Genomic DNA, 15,494 nt, shown 5'->3' with positions numbered 1-15,494 from the left:
ATATTGATTTTGTTAGTCTAATTTAGTTTAAAAAATATGCTTTTTACTCCAATTATTATTATTTCAAATAGCATTTTCTCTCATAATTGTGAAAAAGACAGTGATCATTATTATTTTTTATGTTATGCACAGTAGCAGTATGCTGTTGTTGTCCAATACATGTTTTGTACACATTTGATGGTTTACAAGATAAAGCACATTTCTTGTAGCATCATTTCAACTTAACATTCAATTTCCTCAACGGACTACTACAGTCACCCTAAATACCAATATGCTAATGAGCTCTCAAAAATTAGCATTATCGCGCTATTGTTAAAAATTAACTTGACACGACACAGCATGTTTGTTTTCTGATCAGTTTTTAACATGTGTTAATGTCACTGAATTTGTTTCCCACCAGAACTAATGGAATCCCCTACATGGCTGCTTTATCCTCCCGTTTCTCCTTAAACTTAGAAGATGGATCATCTTTTCTTGTGCAACAATCCAAACGTTGACTTGCCTGACTATTGCATTAAGATCGGTAAGCCACGATTTCATTGGCCTCATATCAATTTGTGTACTTCTCTTTATATTTTCAAACTATGACTCCAAAAATGTCATACAAATTACTTGGGAATATTTTTATACCAAATTAGCAGAAATATATGCATGTTGGCCAATTCGGTCAAGAAATTACGGCACGGCTAGCAAATGTAACTAGATGGGGCAGGGCTTAGCAAAAGGTCAAATGAGCCCTCACTCATTTATTCATGTTCCAGATGGCTTCAATGATGATGTCATCACTCGTTAAGTGATAGTAGATGTGTGTGTTTGGGCAGATGTGTGTGTTTTTGTTTGTCACCTGTTAGATAAAATATTTCCATGCATGCACAGGTGTGTCTATGTTGTTTTTTTTTTAATATTCCTTGGGTGCCATGTTTGTGAAAATGTGAACAAATGCGCATAGTGGATGAGCGTTCTCTTAATGTGGGTATGTGTTTGTGCGAGTTTGCATGGTTGTATGTGCATCAAATGTTTTTTTTTTTAAAGATGTGACTGTCAGCACACAAACAGAGACATGAATGGCACACTTGATTGTCGCAGGTACCACCAGCTGCTCTTTGTATGTGTGTGGCAAACGTTTAAAGTGTCCATCTGTTTGCAACAAGTCTCGCAGCTGTGTCCTCGGGGGGTTTGTAGAGTTGGGTGGAGGGGCTTCTTGCCTAATGAGCATTTATTGTGTTCGTTTCTATTACTAGTGTGCGCCAATTCAACTGTACTCTGGTGCGCATGCTTTGAATGAAGTCAGTTGGCATACACAGATTCTAAAAGTCACGTCTGGCCGAAGTGGGAGAAAAAAACTATAGTCTCACCAAATTTTTCCTGTTTTGGGTGTAATTTTTCAGAGGGTTGGAACAAATGAATTTGTTTTTAGTTCATTTCTATGGGAAACGTTCGTTTGAGTTACAAGAAAATTGACAAACGAGCTCACTCCCGGAACACATTAAGCTCGTATCTCGAGGTACCACTGTACTTGCCTTTCACCTAGCCACATGTTAACATGCTAAGACACTTTTTGTTTTTAATCCTGTTGGGGTCTGGGCTAATGATTGCAGGGAGCTCACATACGGCTTCTAAAAATAAGGCAACATTGACGGACAGGCGAGCAGGTGGCAATTGGGTTCCTGGCATCACCTTGATTGGCACGCACTTAAATCCACAGCCCTGCTCCTCCATTAGTCGGGACCCCCCACTAACACGTGCGCTCATTTGTGGCACACACGTCAATTAGCCGTCGACTGGCGGAAAAGCCGTGCGTGCAATTTGGAGACTCGAACCAAAGTATTTCCATACTCGCCACCATTCAAAGTCTGGCACTCGGTATGGAATGCTTTGGATTGTTGTGATGATAAATTTGAAGTACTCAGAAGGACTTCTTCTTAAACAGAAACTAATGGTGATTGTCTTGATGGTATCCCAGCATGCTAATTGGACTTAATTGCAGGTTAGCTGTGGGATGGGGTGGACTTGATCGGCTGTATGAGGCTTCGACAGAAAGGGGAGGAGCCGTCTGTCACCCGCACGCCAACTGTGATGTGCTCTCCCAGCAGGATACGTGTACCTAGACGTAGGTGCTCTATTTTAAAAAATATATATATATGTACTTTCTCACAAACATGCACACAAGGGTTATAACTTTTTTTTTTACAAACACCATCCTTCATACCAGATTTTGATGAACTATAGCTATTAATGACAAGAAGTAATAGTCATTTGGTCATATTTTTGACTCTAATGTCATCCTGGATTTAAAATGTCATTTTTGTAAAAACAACCACAATAACATTGTCAGAAACATATTTTCTGTTCAATCATGCCATATTTCTAAGCAATTTCTCATTAACAAAACACATCATCAGGGCATAAAGCCACCCTATAAAATGGGTCACTAAAAGTCCAAAAATGTTGTTGAACATTTCTCCTACATTATGGGCTCATGTGAAAATTTGAACAGAAACTGAAACTCCAGAATTCTGGGAAAGCGTCCCCCCAAAAACCCTTGCTTTCTGGCCTCAACCAATACATTAGCGCCGTCAGTCGGTTTCCAGCCCAGAAAATTTCAGCTCCCTCATTTACTTTGCCATCAAAGTGTGCCGCTAAAACCACCGCTTTGCAAATACATAAGCGTGCCTGCGTGTGTGTTGGGTTAGCCTCCATAAGACGACGCGCCTATATCGTCAGGACGGCGTCCTTGGACCTAATGGATCGTCAGTGACAAAAGCCACGTACACACTGGCATTCAAATGGAGATGACAAGAATTAAAAAGCTCGTTAAGCACTCCTTTCAGGCACTTGATGACCTTGCGGCAGCTGAGCTTTTATCGGAGGGGTTGGTTGGGGGGGCAAAAAAAAAACAACTTTTGAAAATCAACATAAAAACAGCTTTGGAAAACCATTTTCAGGCAAAAGTATTTGATCACGTCCGACTAATTATAAAATTAAAGTCGATCACAATTAATGTGCTGTATTTCGACATTTATGACGACATTTATTCACAATTAATGATAAATAGTTAGTGAATCACACCCCAAGTAATTAGAAACAAATCACAATAATAAGAGATGTGTGTATTTATTGTATTGTTTAGTGTGTTGTTTTGTGGCTTGAGTGCAACAAGTCAACTTGGAGGGTAAATCCACCCTCCCTACCAATTTTAAACTACTTTCACAAAGCACATCAACAAGGTCAAAAATACGAGCTCGGGGTCTCTGCTTTTTGGACAAATCAATAACTCATCATTCTACATAGTGTGTGTCGTTTTATGTGGTCTTTTTTGTCCTGGTAGTACACATTTTTGATTCCAATCACATCAACTCTGAAATGTTTTTTTTTTTGGGGGGGGGAATGCAAGATTATTTTGCTAGTGAAACAGCGTCCCCTGTGGATGTTTTTGTCAATGCGTTAACCAGCAAGTGCTGTGTGCAAGCAGAAAAACAGGAACTAACGATCAGGAAATATAGTGAACTCGCACTGTAAACTACAAGAAAAGCAAAAAGTTCATTTAAAGAAAAAGTAATTTACCTTTTACATGATCTGAAACTTTAACCCAAAGCTGAAAGGCATTTAGTTATACTCGTATTATGACAATAATGCTATGAATTCAATCACATGGCTGCTAATAAGTTCACACTTAAAAATATAAACAAATACATTTTAAAAATCCAATCTTTGTTGTTGCCCAATTTCGATCATCTAAAAATGTCGAGTTCGGGCCTGACTTTTTTTATCACATAATGGGAGATATGCTTACATATTTACATGAAAAATGTCAGATTTTGCCAAGTCTAGATCTCTGTTGTCATTGTCTTTGAGTGCATAGAATAACTAGAAATGAATTGAAACTAATAGAAAGACACCTACTGCAAAGTGGGGTCCATTCCAATGGTGGTCCTTGATGTTTTAGTCCACCAAATAATAGCAAAACATTGTGTCTGAGCACACAGTATTGTCTGCTTGACCAGCGACTACTTTCAAAGCTCAAATAAACCCTACATGAAGTCACGTCATAGTCATGGGCAGTGGCCTAAAAGCACTATGTAAGATTTCATTAAAAATGGCCCTAATATGTCAATAAGCATTAAAGTAACACGGTTCTGAAAAGTTAAACAAGATTTTTCCCCTATTTTCAAATTTGATTGTCAGTCCGTAAAAGTTCTGAAGCTCTTTTGGCATTGAAAGCTAATGTTGCTAAAACTTCAAACTTCAAAGAAACTTGCTGAGTTCCATGTTTTCACACAATTTTAATATTTTACCGAGAAAATGTTCATATTTCAACATGACATAAAAGAAAAAAATCATGTACATAGATTTTAATTGGCCAAAACAACAATAATAATAATAATAATAATAATAAAGACACAAAAATTACATTTATGCCACCCTTGAAGTAGCTCCCTGCTCTACTTTTCGCTTTGGCTCCTCCTCCTTCTCAAAGCAACCAATGGCGTCCACGGTGATGAGCTCTTCCTCTTGAGCCTCGCTCAAACGCACCTGATGGGGAAAACCGCACACGTTTGAGTCATATGCAAAATACGTATATCACCTTAAATCTGACCTCTGACCTGTTCCTTATGTTTTTCTGACTTCATGTGCTCCACAAACTTGCGGGGTGTCCTCAAATGTCGGCGACACGCTGCACAAAACGGCCGTGACGCATGCTTGGACGCCTGTACGCAAGTGCCAACAAAGCGTAAGTGACGATGCAAAGAATCGACAAACAAAAACAGTTGTTGACTTAGACACATACCATATGGAAACACCCACTAGAGCCACACACAATCCACACATAGAAAATGGGTAACCGTATAAAATGCACCGAGAGAATCTCTTCATTGTTTTCACGTGTGTCACACAATTCAGGGTTGTCAAATGTACAGCCCGTGGGCTACAAGGGGGTCCGATCCAGCCCCCACTTAGTAGCCCCCTTCATACTATACAAACAGAATCAAATGCTTATATTTTTCGACACAGATTTTTGTGAGTTTGTGCACTGTTGTACTTTGCTTAATTTCTTGTCTACAGTCATAGTCGTTGTTGTGGCCCCTGTAGTCAAAATGGCGGATTTCATGGCATCCATTTACATTAAAGGGAAGGGTTGACGGATGACCTCACTTTGTGTTCTTTGGTTTGGCGATGGTTGATGACATCATCGCTGAAGTGATTCTGACATATGTTGCACCAACGCCACTTTCTGCGGGACATACGTACAAACTACGTTATCTTGGCGTGTTTTGGCTCACGTGTGGTCCTCCTACCTGTTGGCGAGCGTGTGCGTGATGACGTCGACGGAATGCGTGAGCGCTTTCCATTTGGTCACATGATCCGAGTTGCTCATGTGTTCCTCGAACATCTTTAAAAAAATGGATGCAATGACGTAATATGGTCAAGGCAATCCTGGAACTTTTTGGAAATCATGCAGTAGGAGGAGACGTGTCACCACCTGCATGGAGTGACACGTCACTCTGCATACGTGACAGTGAAGCCCCGCCCCCGCCAGCGGCTGCTTGGCGTCAGTCTTGTCACTCTGGGGGAACTCTCGGCAGTCGCCACGCTGCTGTATGGTCACCTTCAGGGAACCCGCACTCTGCGTAACGCAAAAAAAGAACAAATTGTTACTCACGCACAGTCTTTGAACGTCTCATCCGAGCAACATTATGGTCAACATTCCAAAGAGGCGCAAGTCACCTCGGAGGTTTTGATGGCTTCGTGATCTTGTCCCGAGCCCTCCTGCTCTGGAGGACAAACACCATCTGAGATGTGTACACACATGTGAAAACACAAGCCACGTTTATCTCAAGCCTCACAATGTCAACGTTGACATAATGGGCTGATAGAAGTGCAAAAATTGTTCAAATTTCTGAAAACTTTCGTCAAGAACATTGTCTTAAATGTCAAAATTGGACACAGTGGACTTATTAGTTGCTTTAAGTGAGTGATTTTCGTGTTTAATTGTTATTTCAAGTGTTTTTACCATTGAATATGCATATACTGGTATTATACAGTACACAAATATGTGCCCAGATGATTTTTTTTTTACTTTTGATGGATATTTTTTCAAGGAATGTGTTGCTAGATGGGCCCATCACTAATTCTAATTTGTGTTTGTGGTCCCTATTGATAGCGAAAAGTGAGGGATCACTGTAGTTTTAGGGAGTGCAAACCTCGTTGAGCAGACCCATCATCCGTTGATTGATCACGTGATCCTGTGCACTCTTCTGCGTTGATTGACAGGTTAGCAGCCTCCTCAACTCTGATTAGAAGACAAGGCATTCAAAATACGTTTTAAACGCATTTAAATTAACGTTGAACACAATTCATAGTTATTTGTATTCATATTTTCGCACCTGTGTGCTTTCTTCTGTCGTTGTTTCATGGTCATACGCTTCGTTTTGAACACTCATCGCATTATTTTAAACAACAATAAATTATGCATTCGGAAACATAACGGAGCGTATTAAAAAAGTATAGTACACTTGGATGGCAAGATTAAAAATGTTCAAAAGCAAAGGCACTGATAATCACCGTGTTTTTGTTTGACTTTAAATCGTCCTAAGCACACAGCATCCAAAGGCTTTGTTCATCATTTCCAGAATTCATATAAATTAAGAAATGGCTGTACATCTATTATTATCACCGTGTTTTAAATTAAATGTACCCGATAGTCAAAGCGACCAAAGGCTAAATTGCTCCATGTAATTTTCATAAATGTACTCGGCTCGTTCTTTGTGAATTTAATGGCAGATTGTACACAACGTCACAGCGCACAGTGCCGCCTACAGTACAAAAGTGTTTAGTGGATTTGTGGAAATATTTTATTAGAATTGGAAAACAAATGAAAACTAAGTCCTTCATTTAAAAAATACAAAACGATTTTCATGTCTGTGTCCTGTTTCGTCACGTTACAACAAATAAGTGAAAGTCTTTCCAAGCATTTTCATCACTGGTGGATACCCAACTCAACTTTATTTATAAAACAACAGTGGCTGAAATGCCAATACAATAGAAACAAATATATATTCATAAATACTATTATTAAATATTCATGTTTTGAGCAGTTGATTTAAAGAAAGAAGAATGGGCTATAAGCCTTTTCGGGGATATTGTGCCAGAATCACACAGACTATTTCCAACGGCCACGAGATAAATTAAGTTGAGGACCCCCAAGGGGACACCCTAAATTGGTGGCGAGCCAATCGCAGGGCACGAGGAGACGGACAACCATTCACGCTCCTACTCATACCTAGAGACGATATAAATTGTTCAGCTATGATACTATGTGTGTTTTGGTAATGTGGGAGGAAACTGGAGTACCCGGAGAAAACCCACGCAAGCCCGGGAGAAAATGAAAACTCCATGCAAGTGGCCCGACCTGGATTTGAACTCAGGACCCCAGAACTATGAGGCCGACGTGCTAACCACTCAGCCGCTAGGAAATCTACTTGTAAATTAAAGTGGAATAGAGCACGTGCGCCACTCCGGTGATGAGGTTGTGATTAGCAAATTCCAGCATGAGTAGCAGGATGGGGTACTCGCTTTGCCTCTTGGCCCACTCTTCATCCCGACTCAGCCCCATCCAGTTGAGCAACAGGGTCCTCATTGCGTCCGGGAAGAGCTGCGCACACAGCTCCTCGGCGGGCGGCAGTTCCTCGATCCTCTGGATGTGGTGCTCTTTGAAGGCCTCCACTCGCCGACTAATGTCCGCGTGGGCCGCGGCGAAGCGGCGGCCCAGCCAGCCGGCCAACGACGTTTCCGCCGCGTCCTGTTCTGCCGCCGTTCCGCCCAGGAAGCACTCGGCGTGGTCCAAGAGGAGCACCACCGGCTCCAGGTGATGTTCCGCTAAATCTGCGGCAGCCAGTTTATCACTTAGGCTCCTGAGTTTATGTTCAAGAGCGGATGTGCTCGGAGAGCTTTGCTGTGTGGAGTAACAGTGGTCCGATGGTATTTTTCCACTTGTATTTTCCAGCAGCTGCTTGGGTGTTTGCTCATTTGGCGTTTCATTTTCAGCATTCAGTCTGTCCAGCTGCACGCTTAGGCTGTAACTGGATTTCAGCGTGCTGTCGCTCATTTGAGACTTCCACAAGTCCTGCAACATTTCATTGAATTGGTCTGAAAACGATTGCTAAACAGACATTTTTTCTGCAGAAAAAAAACATTATTACCTGAAAGTTGTCAAGTACGGCCAGTTGCTCCCGCTTGGCGTACATTTCAAAGGCAACCCGGAAAAGACCGTGAATAGTGTAGAACCACAACCCGTTATTGGACGGTCCCACCTTCAAGCCCTGAAACCTGAAGGCTGACAAAAGAAGAAGCAATGATGTAACCAGATCCGTCGGGATTGATTCTTCTTTTGTTGTGTTGAGTTTACCTGAAGAGAAGTAGATTTTGGTGGCGAGGCCTTTGCGGGCAAATTTGGCATGATGCCTGGGATGGTTCTCCAGGCGGACGTTTGTGTTGGCCAAGAGGTCACCGCCGAGAAAGAGAGGAACAGATGCCAGCGAACCCTGAAAGAACAATTTAAAAAGATGTTTATCTATTGTAGCAATAAAAGAAATGGAGGCAAAAGGTTTTTTTGTGTCTTTTTATGCCCGAAGTTGACTAGGATGGGCTCCAACACCCTCCTCCACCTTTGAGAAGATAAGCGTTTTGGAAAATGAATCAATCAATTTCTTTCAAAAATGATCAATGGTTCATTGTTATGTTGCAAAATAATTAAAATGATCTTCTTTAAATGAGCCTCATGTAAGAAATGCACTTCAAGGATGACAAATTGAGGCTGGAAAAAATCTTGTTCATCGCCATCAAGATACTTGAAATAATGCCAATGAATAGGTTTATAAGTACACAGTATACATGTTTTTAGTACTCTTGTACTTTTGCCCCAAACAAAAATGGCTGTTTAGCATACCTTTTTGGGACCATCTGTGAGTGTAAAAGACGACTCGTTTACCAGGTAAAAGTAACGTATTTTTCTTGTGACCCCGTCCCAATGTGGTAACGAAATATAGTTAAAGTTGGACATATTCCTTTGACAATATTAGCGGATAACTGAATCGAATTGTGGTAATTCGGAAAACATCAAGAAGATAATAACAGCTACTATGTCACTCTGTAATCCCCGAGTTTTGTATTGAAGGCGGGATCCGCCCATTTTAGACAAAAATAAATGCCCTGATTTTTGACTTACAGGCCACTGTTATTTACATTTTTACCAATGGACTGGCAGATAGGCAAAGAGAGAATAATATGGTTGGACGGGGAAAGCGATTTAAACGGGATTAACTGCAACGATTTTTAAAATTACATGAGGTATTGGAGACGTTGTATAAATGACAAAGGGTAGGAGTATAAATAAGAGTCAGCGTCAGCGATAAAATGCATCAAAGGGGCCCCACTGCTTGATAAAAGACACACAGGTACACTATATGTTTATTTTCCAACGCAAGATGGTTTTGAGCTTTGAACCAATAAGAGAAGCAGCGTGGGTCACATCGCCCCACGTGACAAATGATGACCAATTGACACTACGTATTTCATTGCTCATGCGTTTACGCTCTTGGCCAGGGGTTATCCTGGGAAAAAAATGGCTGAAGTGGATTTTGGAGATGCCCAGCTCTTTGAGCAACTCGATGATTTTACCCCTGCTCCCACGCATGTTCGATTTCCCGATTGCGAGATCACATCTGAGCCGGAGGACGATGACGGAGAGACCGGGCTGCTCCGCAGACGTCTGGAGGAGTGCGGAGAATGCATTGAGAAGCTCACGAAAGACAATATCCTTGCTGTAGTGCTCGTGCCTTTAGCATGTTTTGCTTACTGTGGTTAGCTTGAATAAATGTGACTATGAAACTTAACTTGGGGCTCACATAAAGCTTTGAGGAGAAAACTGAAGATTTTGACCCGGCCCAGGTGACATGACATAGTAGTGGTTTTATTTCAAAACGTTGTGGTTAATGGTTTAATGTTGTTTACTGTACAGTGGAATCACCGTAGAAGATGTCAACGTTGACGGGCCCATCGTTCAAATTATTTATTCCAACGGCGTTATATCCAAGTAAGTTACAGTTTCAAAGTAGTGTTTTTTTTCCATAGAAATGAATGCAAAAAAATCAATGATTTTCATTGTACATTATAATAGTTAACAGTTTACAAGGGAAATCGCCTTGTTGCTGTAGCAAAAAGGCGAAAACATGGTCACAAGAAAATGCATTGTAGACCTAGTTGCAAATCACTCGTGCCACAGAAATTAAATACATTTATAGCTCGTGTTAGGTTTTGTAGATGCAGAATATCCAGATTTGTATTAAGAACATAATTTTTTTTCACACCACTTCCCTTGATTATTGCTTTACGTCTCAGGCAGTATCGTCAAGAAATTGAAGATTGCATCTATGGAGTAATAACGAGACACCAGAAAGATGGAAATCACAAACGCTCAGCATCAGCACACCCGAAGCCGCAGGTTTGTTTTTTTTTTTATGCCCCTGTTGGGTCTGAAGTTACAGATCCCCATACTTACCAACCGTGCACAAAGGAAAAACGAGGCATCAGACTGTTATATTTTAAAGCAACCGCGCGGCTGGGAGAGTTCGGAGGCGCGAGTCCATGTCCATGATGGACTCTCGCTCGGCTCTGCTGACCTACTCCTCTTCCCAAGTCGCGCTTTTATTACGTTTCAGCAATGATGTCATGGAAAAGGTACAACAGTCACTGAGACATGTTAAGGACGTCATTATGATTATTGACAGGTTGTTCTTTGTTATAGGGAATTTGGATGTCACGAATCCTTGCATATAATCTTTCAATCCGTGTCACGGTTAAATGTCATAGGGACCTTCAATCAATATTACAATCATTAGTGTCACCACCATCATAGGTGTCACTAAGTGTCACTGTTTGGCTGCGGATTTGTCTTAGAGCCAATAGGAAATATGTATGTCCTTTGAAATGCACTTGTTAATGTTTTACGCAATTTTACAGCCCCAGTATTTTTTTAAGTTCTGCCCATTTAAAAAATAAATAAATAAATGCACACAGAATAAAATAATCATCTCTGTGTCCTCTGTAGCCTTCCTCATTTGCCACAGATGAAGACCCAGTCAAGATGTCTTCCACAAGTGGGAAAACCACAACTGAAGCCTTTAAAGTAAGTGCATCTGTACCCCACAAAACATCGTTTTAGTCTGGTATAGTGTATTCTATTTTTAGATTTTTTGAATGACGGTCCTTGAAGTGGGCTTTGTGTAGACCTTCAGTGGTGACTGACACAATGAAATGAAACAACAATTTGAAAAAGAATTGTTTTGATATTCTTTCTAAAAGTACTCCATTTGAGGTTTGCAGCAAATAGTAGATTTTCCAGCCAGTGTGATTTGGGACTTGAGTCACTCATTTGGGAATAGAGTAAACGTACAGTGTTTTTTTGTATGTGTGTGTGACAGGTGGTAGGCAGCGTGTTGTACTTCAACAACTTCACTGTGGACAAACTGGGGCAGCCACTGGTCAACGAAAACCCTCAACACACCGATGGATGGGGAGTGCCAATGTATCTTAATGACACCGCTGACCTGAGATCAGTTTTGGGTCCTCGAATACTCTTTCTGATGTCGCGTGTGTGTATACCTCATGGAATTTTACTTCCTTAAGTGAAAGAAAGCTACCCACAGATCTTCACCCAAGTTATTGGCACGGAAGGGATGGACATAGACGTGAAAGACAAAAGGTGTGATGGAAACAAGTGCTGCTGCCAAATCCTCATATCGTTTCTTTTTTTTTTTATTTTTTGGGGTATTTGATATCATTGTTATTTGTCTTGCAGATCCAAATCAATGTGTTTTAACTGTGGTTCAAGTGCTCATCAAATGAGAGATTGCCCCAAGGTCAGTCAACACACCGGTAATAGTAGTATTAGTAGCAATTCTGGTATTTTCAGGACTATAAGGCACACGTTCAACTTGGAGTTGACTTGGACAACGTCCACGATGGCAAAACAACAAGTCCTTAGCATAATAGCCATTATTTATTATTATCATAACAACTTTCCTCATTTAAAATAGGAGGACCAGATCATCACCTTGCCGAAAATTCATGTATTAAATAGGACACCTTTGGCCATATAGGGTTAAAAAAAAGATGGAGATGTTGTTGTGATGTCAAAAATGTGTTGTCAGCCTAAAGACATGGCAGCCATTAATGAGAGAAGAAAAGAGTTTAGCCAGAATCATGCAGGACTTGGGAACCAACGCTACCACGCGGATGAAGTGGAAGAACGATTTGCCAAATACAAGCCGGGAATCTTGAGGTATGGATTTGTCATCACGCACGCTTCCTATTTGCATAAAACTGTCTGTAAAAATGTGTGATGGCTCTGTGTGCAGTGAAGAGCTCCTGACTGCACTGGGACTTGAGACCAACACCCTCCCTCCTCTCATCTATCGCATGAGGCGCCTGGGATACCCGCCCGGTTGGCTTAAAGAAGCTGAGATGGAGACGTCGGGATTAACGCTTTACGATGGAAATGGTATGACTCTTTGCTTGGCCTAAGCAACTTAATGGAATTCAGTTATTTCTCTCTAGAAGGAATTATTCACATTTTGAGAACTTTTGACTAGAAAATTCAACTCTCTAATTGATGAAAAAAGTCAAACAAAAGACATTTATCTTTTTAAAATGATTGCAATAGTTTTTTTGTTAAGAAAACAATCTTCATATTGTGTTATGTTTGGTTCTCATCTAGTTTCAAATGACAACAGTATGACCAGCCCACAAAATATCTCTTATGACATTTCCAAACTGGTGGATTTCCCTGGATTCAATGTCCCCGCTCCGCACAAGGTCAAAGATGTAAGTCATTTTTTTTTATTAATAAAAATATTTTTTCCTACTAAAGTACTCTTAAATAATATATTTAACAATATTCTGTCATTTTATAGCTGCTGTCAAATATTTATCTTTTGTTTTTATTTTTGTTCCCTTGCAGGAGTTTATGCGCTACAGTTCCATCCCCATACAGAACCACCACTTGAAGCACAACTACGCCGCCTACCTGTCCACCCACTTTGCTACGGTAACACATACGCCACAAGGGTGAACCATTCATTATTCATAAAACTGATTGAACAGGGTGTGTGATTCATCTGAGAAAAGTGTCATGATTGTGAATGACTTAAGGCCCAGGCTTATAAAACTACACAATTGCACTTAAGGGCTTTGACAGCTTTTGAATGAAATTGTATATTTAAGAAAAGGAGTTGAGAACTAATAGTTAGCTCATAGCTCACCGCCACATCCTGGTTGTCTTTGCATGTTATAGAGTCCTTAAAATATAACGGTCAACCAAACATTGGGAAAATGGGTTACCTTAATTTTGGGGTGTTGGAACATTAGGAGGGAGAGACAACACAATATGAATGACCTTCATGTGTTTGTCTGTCAACAGTCATATAGCCCAAGCAGCAAGAGGCCTCATGAGTCGGGCTCGTCTCCTCCACACCACACCAAGAGGCACAAATCCAGTCGTGATAGCGACTCCGACATGGATATTGATTCAGGTAAATATAATCTGGGGGTACAACCACCATTATGATCATGAATAGAAATGTCCCGCATCTGATCACCTGGCCGAAAATTGGGCAGATATCATTATTGTTGATTTCACGTGGGCCGGACCATTGTATTAAAATCCATGGGTATTTAATTTTTTATATATCTAAAACAATGTTTATTTTAGCTTTTTATATATATATTTTTAGATTTTACTAAATGATTTTTAAACTAAAAACACAGGAAAAAAAGGATTAAAAAAATGACAATCGATTTAAAAAGGGGAAAATCGGGAAAATATATAAATCAGGAAATATAATATATAATATAACAAAATAAATAAATATGAAAGAATTGAAGACATTTTTTATTATATGGAAGACCACTCATGGGTGCTCTGATTTATTGTGCATGAAATAAATGCTTCCTTTTTTATGGTTTAAATAGTTGTACAAACAAAACATTGCATTTTTGTGCCCGCTAGATCCCGGGACCCCCGACCAAACCTGCCGACAAGGCCACTTCCAAGCACCGCTGCCCATTGGTTCACCGAGCTTCAGCTCGCCGCCTCCTCTACCGAAAGGCCCGCCACCTGCCACCCCCACGCCGCCGCCCTTACCTAAGAGCACGCCGCCACGTACGCCCACCAACGGCACCTCTTCAATGAAGGCTCTCGGCTGGGTAGTGGTGGACGAGGCCATGGAGGGGAGTGAGGAGGAGCTGACGCTTGAGGAGCTTGAGGAACAGCAGAGATTAATCTGGGCGGCGCTCCAGAATGCAGAGATCACCAACGACAACACGACGGCGTCCACCGAAGGGACAAAAATGGGACAGTCGGCCAGCGTGTCCACGGCTGCACGAGATGACTCTGAAACGGAAGGCTGCCGGGACGAGAATCAAAATTTGCCCGGAGATGTTTGTCCTCACAATGGCGGCAGCCCGAGCTCGGCTGAACCCCAACACAAAAACGACTCAAGTCCTGATGATGTTCTTTCAGTCAAGTCCAAAGAAGGAAGCACCCAACATCCCAATGTATCTAAATGTGAAGAAGACAGTCCTCAACCGCCTTCTCCAAAAGAAGATCAGCTCCAAAGTCCAGGTCCAGTCCAATCTCAGGATGAAAGCCCTCAAAGTCCCGCTGTACTCGAAACACAAGAAGAGAGTCTACAGTGTGCAACCCAGGACGACAGTCCCCAGATCCCCAATCCAGATTCGCTGAATGTAAATGCAGCTACTCCAAAGGTGTCAGCCGTACCCCATCGGAGTCACTTCGCCCAGGGCATTGTTCCCTTCGAGGAGACCCCCGAGTACACGGAAGTGGCCGAAGGCACGGGGACGTACCTCCGTATCAGAGACTTGCTCAAGAGTTCGCCTAGAAAAGTAACCAAGAAAAATAACTGACTAAAAAAAGGACAATCGTGGCGTGTGCTTTAGCTCACCTGATTTTTATTTACTGCAACAAACACTTCTTTCCATTTTTTTCATGTGTTGCATTTTTTAAAAAAAAAATTCTTTTGTCAAATTTCTGACATGATTCTTTTAAAGGCAGTTTTGCTGCTTCCATCAATGTCAATGTAAACCTGTCTGAGTGGCCTTGCGATGGAGGAAGAGGTCTAAAAATAAAATCAGATTTTTTTTCACAAATAAATGTGTTCAACCTACTCTCGAAAAAAACAAATCATGTACAAATGGCAAAACTGAAAAATGATCTTGACAGTCTTAAATAAAACGCCCGAGGAAACAGGCATATTGGTTTATAATTAAAGACTATCAACGTGGGTATGTTTCAGGCTTGATTTTGAAAATATATATAAATACTTGTACAAGTGAACAGTAGATTATCCGTTGCATATGAAAATATATCAATCCGTCAAAACTTGTTTAATTGATGTTCATTCCAAAGTAGAAATCCC

General features: G+C 41.0%; 3 protein-coding genes across 6 annotated transcripts; 1 reads left to right on the top strand and 2 right to left on the bottom strand.

The window, feature by feature from the left end:
* Positions 1 to 4,269: 4,269 nt before the first annotated feature.
* On the bottom strand, positions 4,270 to 6,767 carry LOC144195399 (cip1-interacting zinc finger protein-like). Of its 4 annotated transcripts, none has more exons than XM_077715012.1 (8): positions 6,387 to 6,767; positions 6,204 to 6,292; positions 5,728 to 5,774; positions 5,483 to 5,626; positions 5,298 to 5,392; positions 5,155 to 5,233; positions 4,605 to 4,709; positions 4,270 to 4,533 (listed from the first exon to the last, which is right to left on the bottom strand). In XM_077715012.1, exons 1-8 carry the CDS (start codon positions 6,419 to 6,421, stop codon positions 4,414 to 4,416), a joined length of 714 nt encoding a protein of 237 aa, XP_077571138.1. In that variant the 5' UTR covers positions 6,422 to 6,767; the 3' UTR covers positions 4,270 to 4,413. The 4 variants fall into 4 exon arrangements, with proteins under 4 accessions (XP_077571138.1, XP_077571140.1, XP_077571139.1 ...); XM_077715014.1 differs by having other exon boundaries at positions 4,272 to 4,533; positions 5,728 to 5,769; positions 6,565 to 6,767; XM_077715013.1 differs by having other exon boundaries at positions 4,273 to 4,533; positions 5,728 to 5,769.
* A 206-nt stretch (positions 6,768 to 6,973) lies between these two features.
* LOC144195398 (uncharacterized) lies at positions 6,974 to 9,352 on the bottom strand. The gene is made up of 4 exons (XM_077715010.1): positions 8,948 to 9,352; positions 8,408 to 8,543; positions 8,202 to 8,335; positions 6,974 to 8,125 (listed from the first exon to the last, which is right to left on the bottom strand). The coding sequence occupies exons 1-4, from the start codon at positions 9,059 to 9,061 to the stop codon at positions 7,478 to 7,480; spliced, it is 1,032 nt and encodes a 343-aa protein (XP_077571136.1). The 5' UTR covers positions 9,062 to 9,352; the 3' UTR covers positions 6,974 to 7,477.
* Positions 9,353 to 9,603: 251 nt separating this feature from the next.
* Positions 9,604 to 15,359, top strand: zcchc8 (zinc finger, CCHC domain containing 8). The gene is made up of 14 exons (XM_077715009.1): positions 9,604 to 9,815; positions 9,909 to 9,948; positions 10,019 to 10,093; positions 10,399 to 10,501; positions 11,108 to 11,185; positions 11,481 to 11,584; positions 11,696 to 11,761; positions 11,858 to 11,918; positions 12,210 to 12,340; positions 12,417 to 12,559; positions 12,776 to 12,882; positions 13,019 to 13,105; positions 13,478 to 13,589; positions 14,066 to 15,359. The coding sequence occupies exons 1-14, from the start codon at positions 9,623 to 9,625 to the stop codon at positions 14,980 to 14,982; spliced, it is 2,217 nt and encodes a 738-aa protein (XP_077571135.1). The 5' UTR covers positions 9,604 to 9,622; the 3' UTR covers positions 14,983 to 15,359.
* Positions 15,360 to 15,494: the final 135 nt, after the last annotated feature.

Source organism: Stigmatopora nigra, chromosome 4 (assembly GCF_051989575.1).
Source record: "Stigmatopora nigra isolate UIUO_SnigA chromosome 4, RoL_Snig_1.1, whole genome shotgun sequence".
NCBI classification, from domain to species: Eukaryota; Metazoa; Chordata; class Actinopteri; order Syngnathiformes; family Syngnathidae; genus Stigmatopora; species Stigmatopora nigra.
This window is presented reverse-complemented; position numbering and strand designations above follow the sequence as displayed.

Excerpts from the sequence above, each read along its gene's own strand:
- LOC144195399 (XM_077715011.1), bottom strand. The coding sequence starts at position 6,421 with ATGACCATGAAACAACGACAGAAGAAAGCACACAG. Across the intron at positions 5,793-6,203 it reads TGATGGGTCTGCTCAACGAG|ATGGTGTTTGTCCTCCAGAG; the intron begins GTTTGCACTCCC and ends TACACATCTCAG. Across the intron at positions 4,710-5,154 it reads GCCAAACCAAAGAACACAAA|GCGTCCAAGCATGCGTCACG; the intron begins GTGAGGTCATCC and ends ACTTGCGTACAG.
- zcchc8 (XM_077715009.1), top strand. The coding sequence starts at position 9,623 with ATGGCTGAAGTGGATTTTGGAGATGCCCAGCTCTTTGAGCAACTCGAT. Across the intron at positions 10,094-10,398 it reads TCCAACGGCGTTATATCCAA|GCAGTATCGTCAAGAAATTG; the intron begins GTAAGTTACAGT and ends TTTACGTCTCAG. Across the intron at positions 12,560-12,775 it reads AACGCTTTACGATGGAAATG|TTTCAAATGACAACAGTATG; the intron begins GTATGACTCTTT and ends GTTCTCATCTAG.
- LOC144195398 (XM_077715010.1), bottom strand. The coding sequence starts at position 9,061 with ATGTCCAACTTTAACTATATTTCGTTACCACATTGGGACGGGGTCACA. Across the intron at positions 8,544-8,947 it reads TCACAGATGGTCCCAAAAAG|GGTTCGCTGGCATCTGTTCC; the intron begins GTATGCTAAACA and ends TTGTTCTTTCAG. Across the intron at positions 8,126-8,201 it reads CCGTACTTGACAACTTTCAG|GACTTGTGGAAGTCTCAAAT; the intron begins GTAATAATGTTT and ends GAAATGTTGCAG.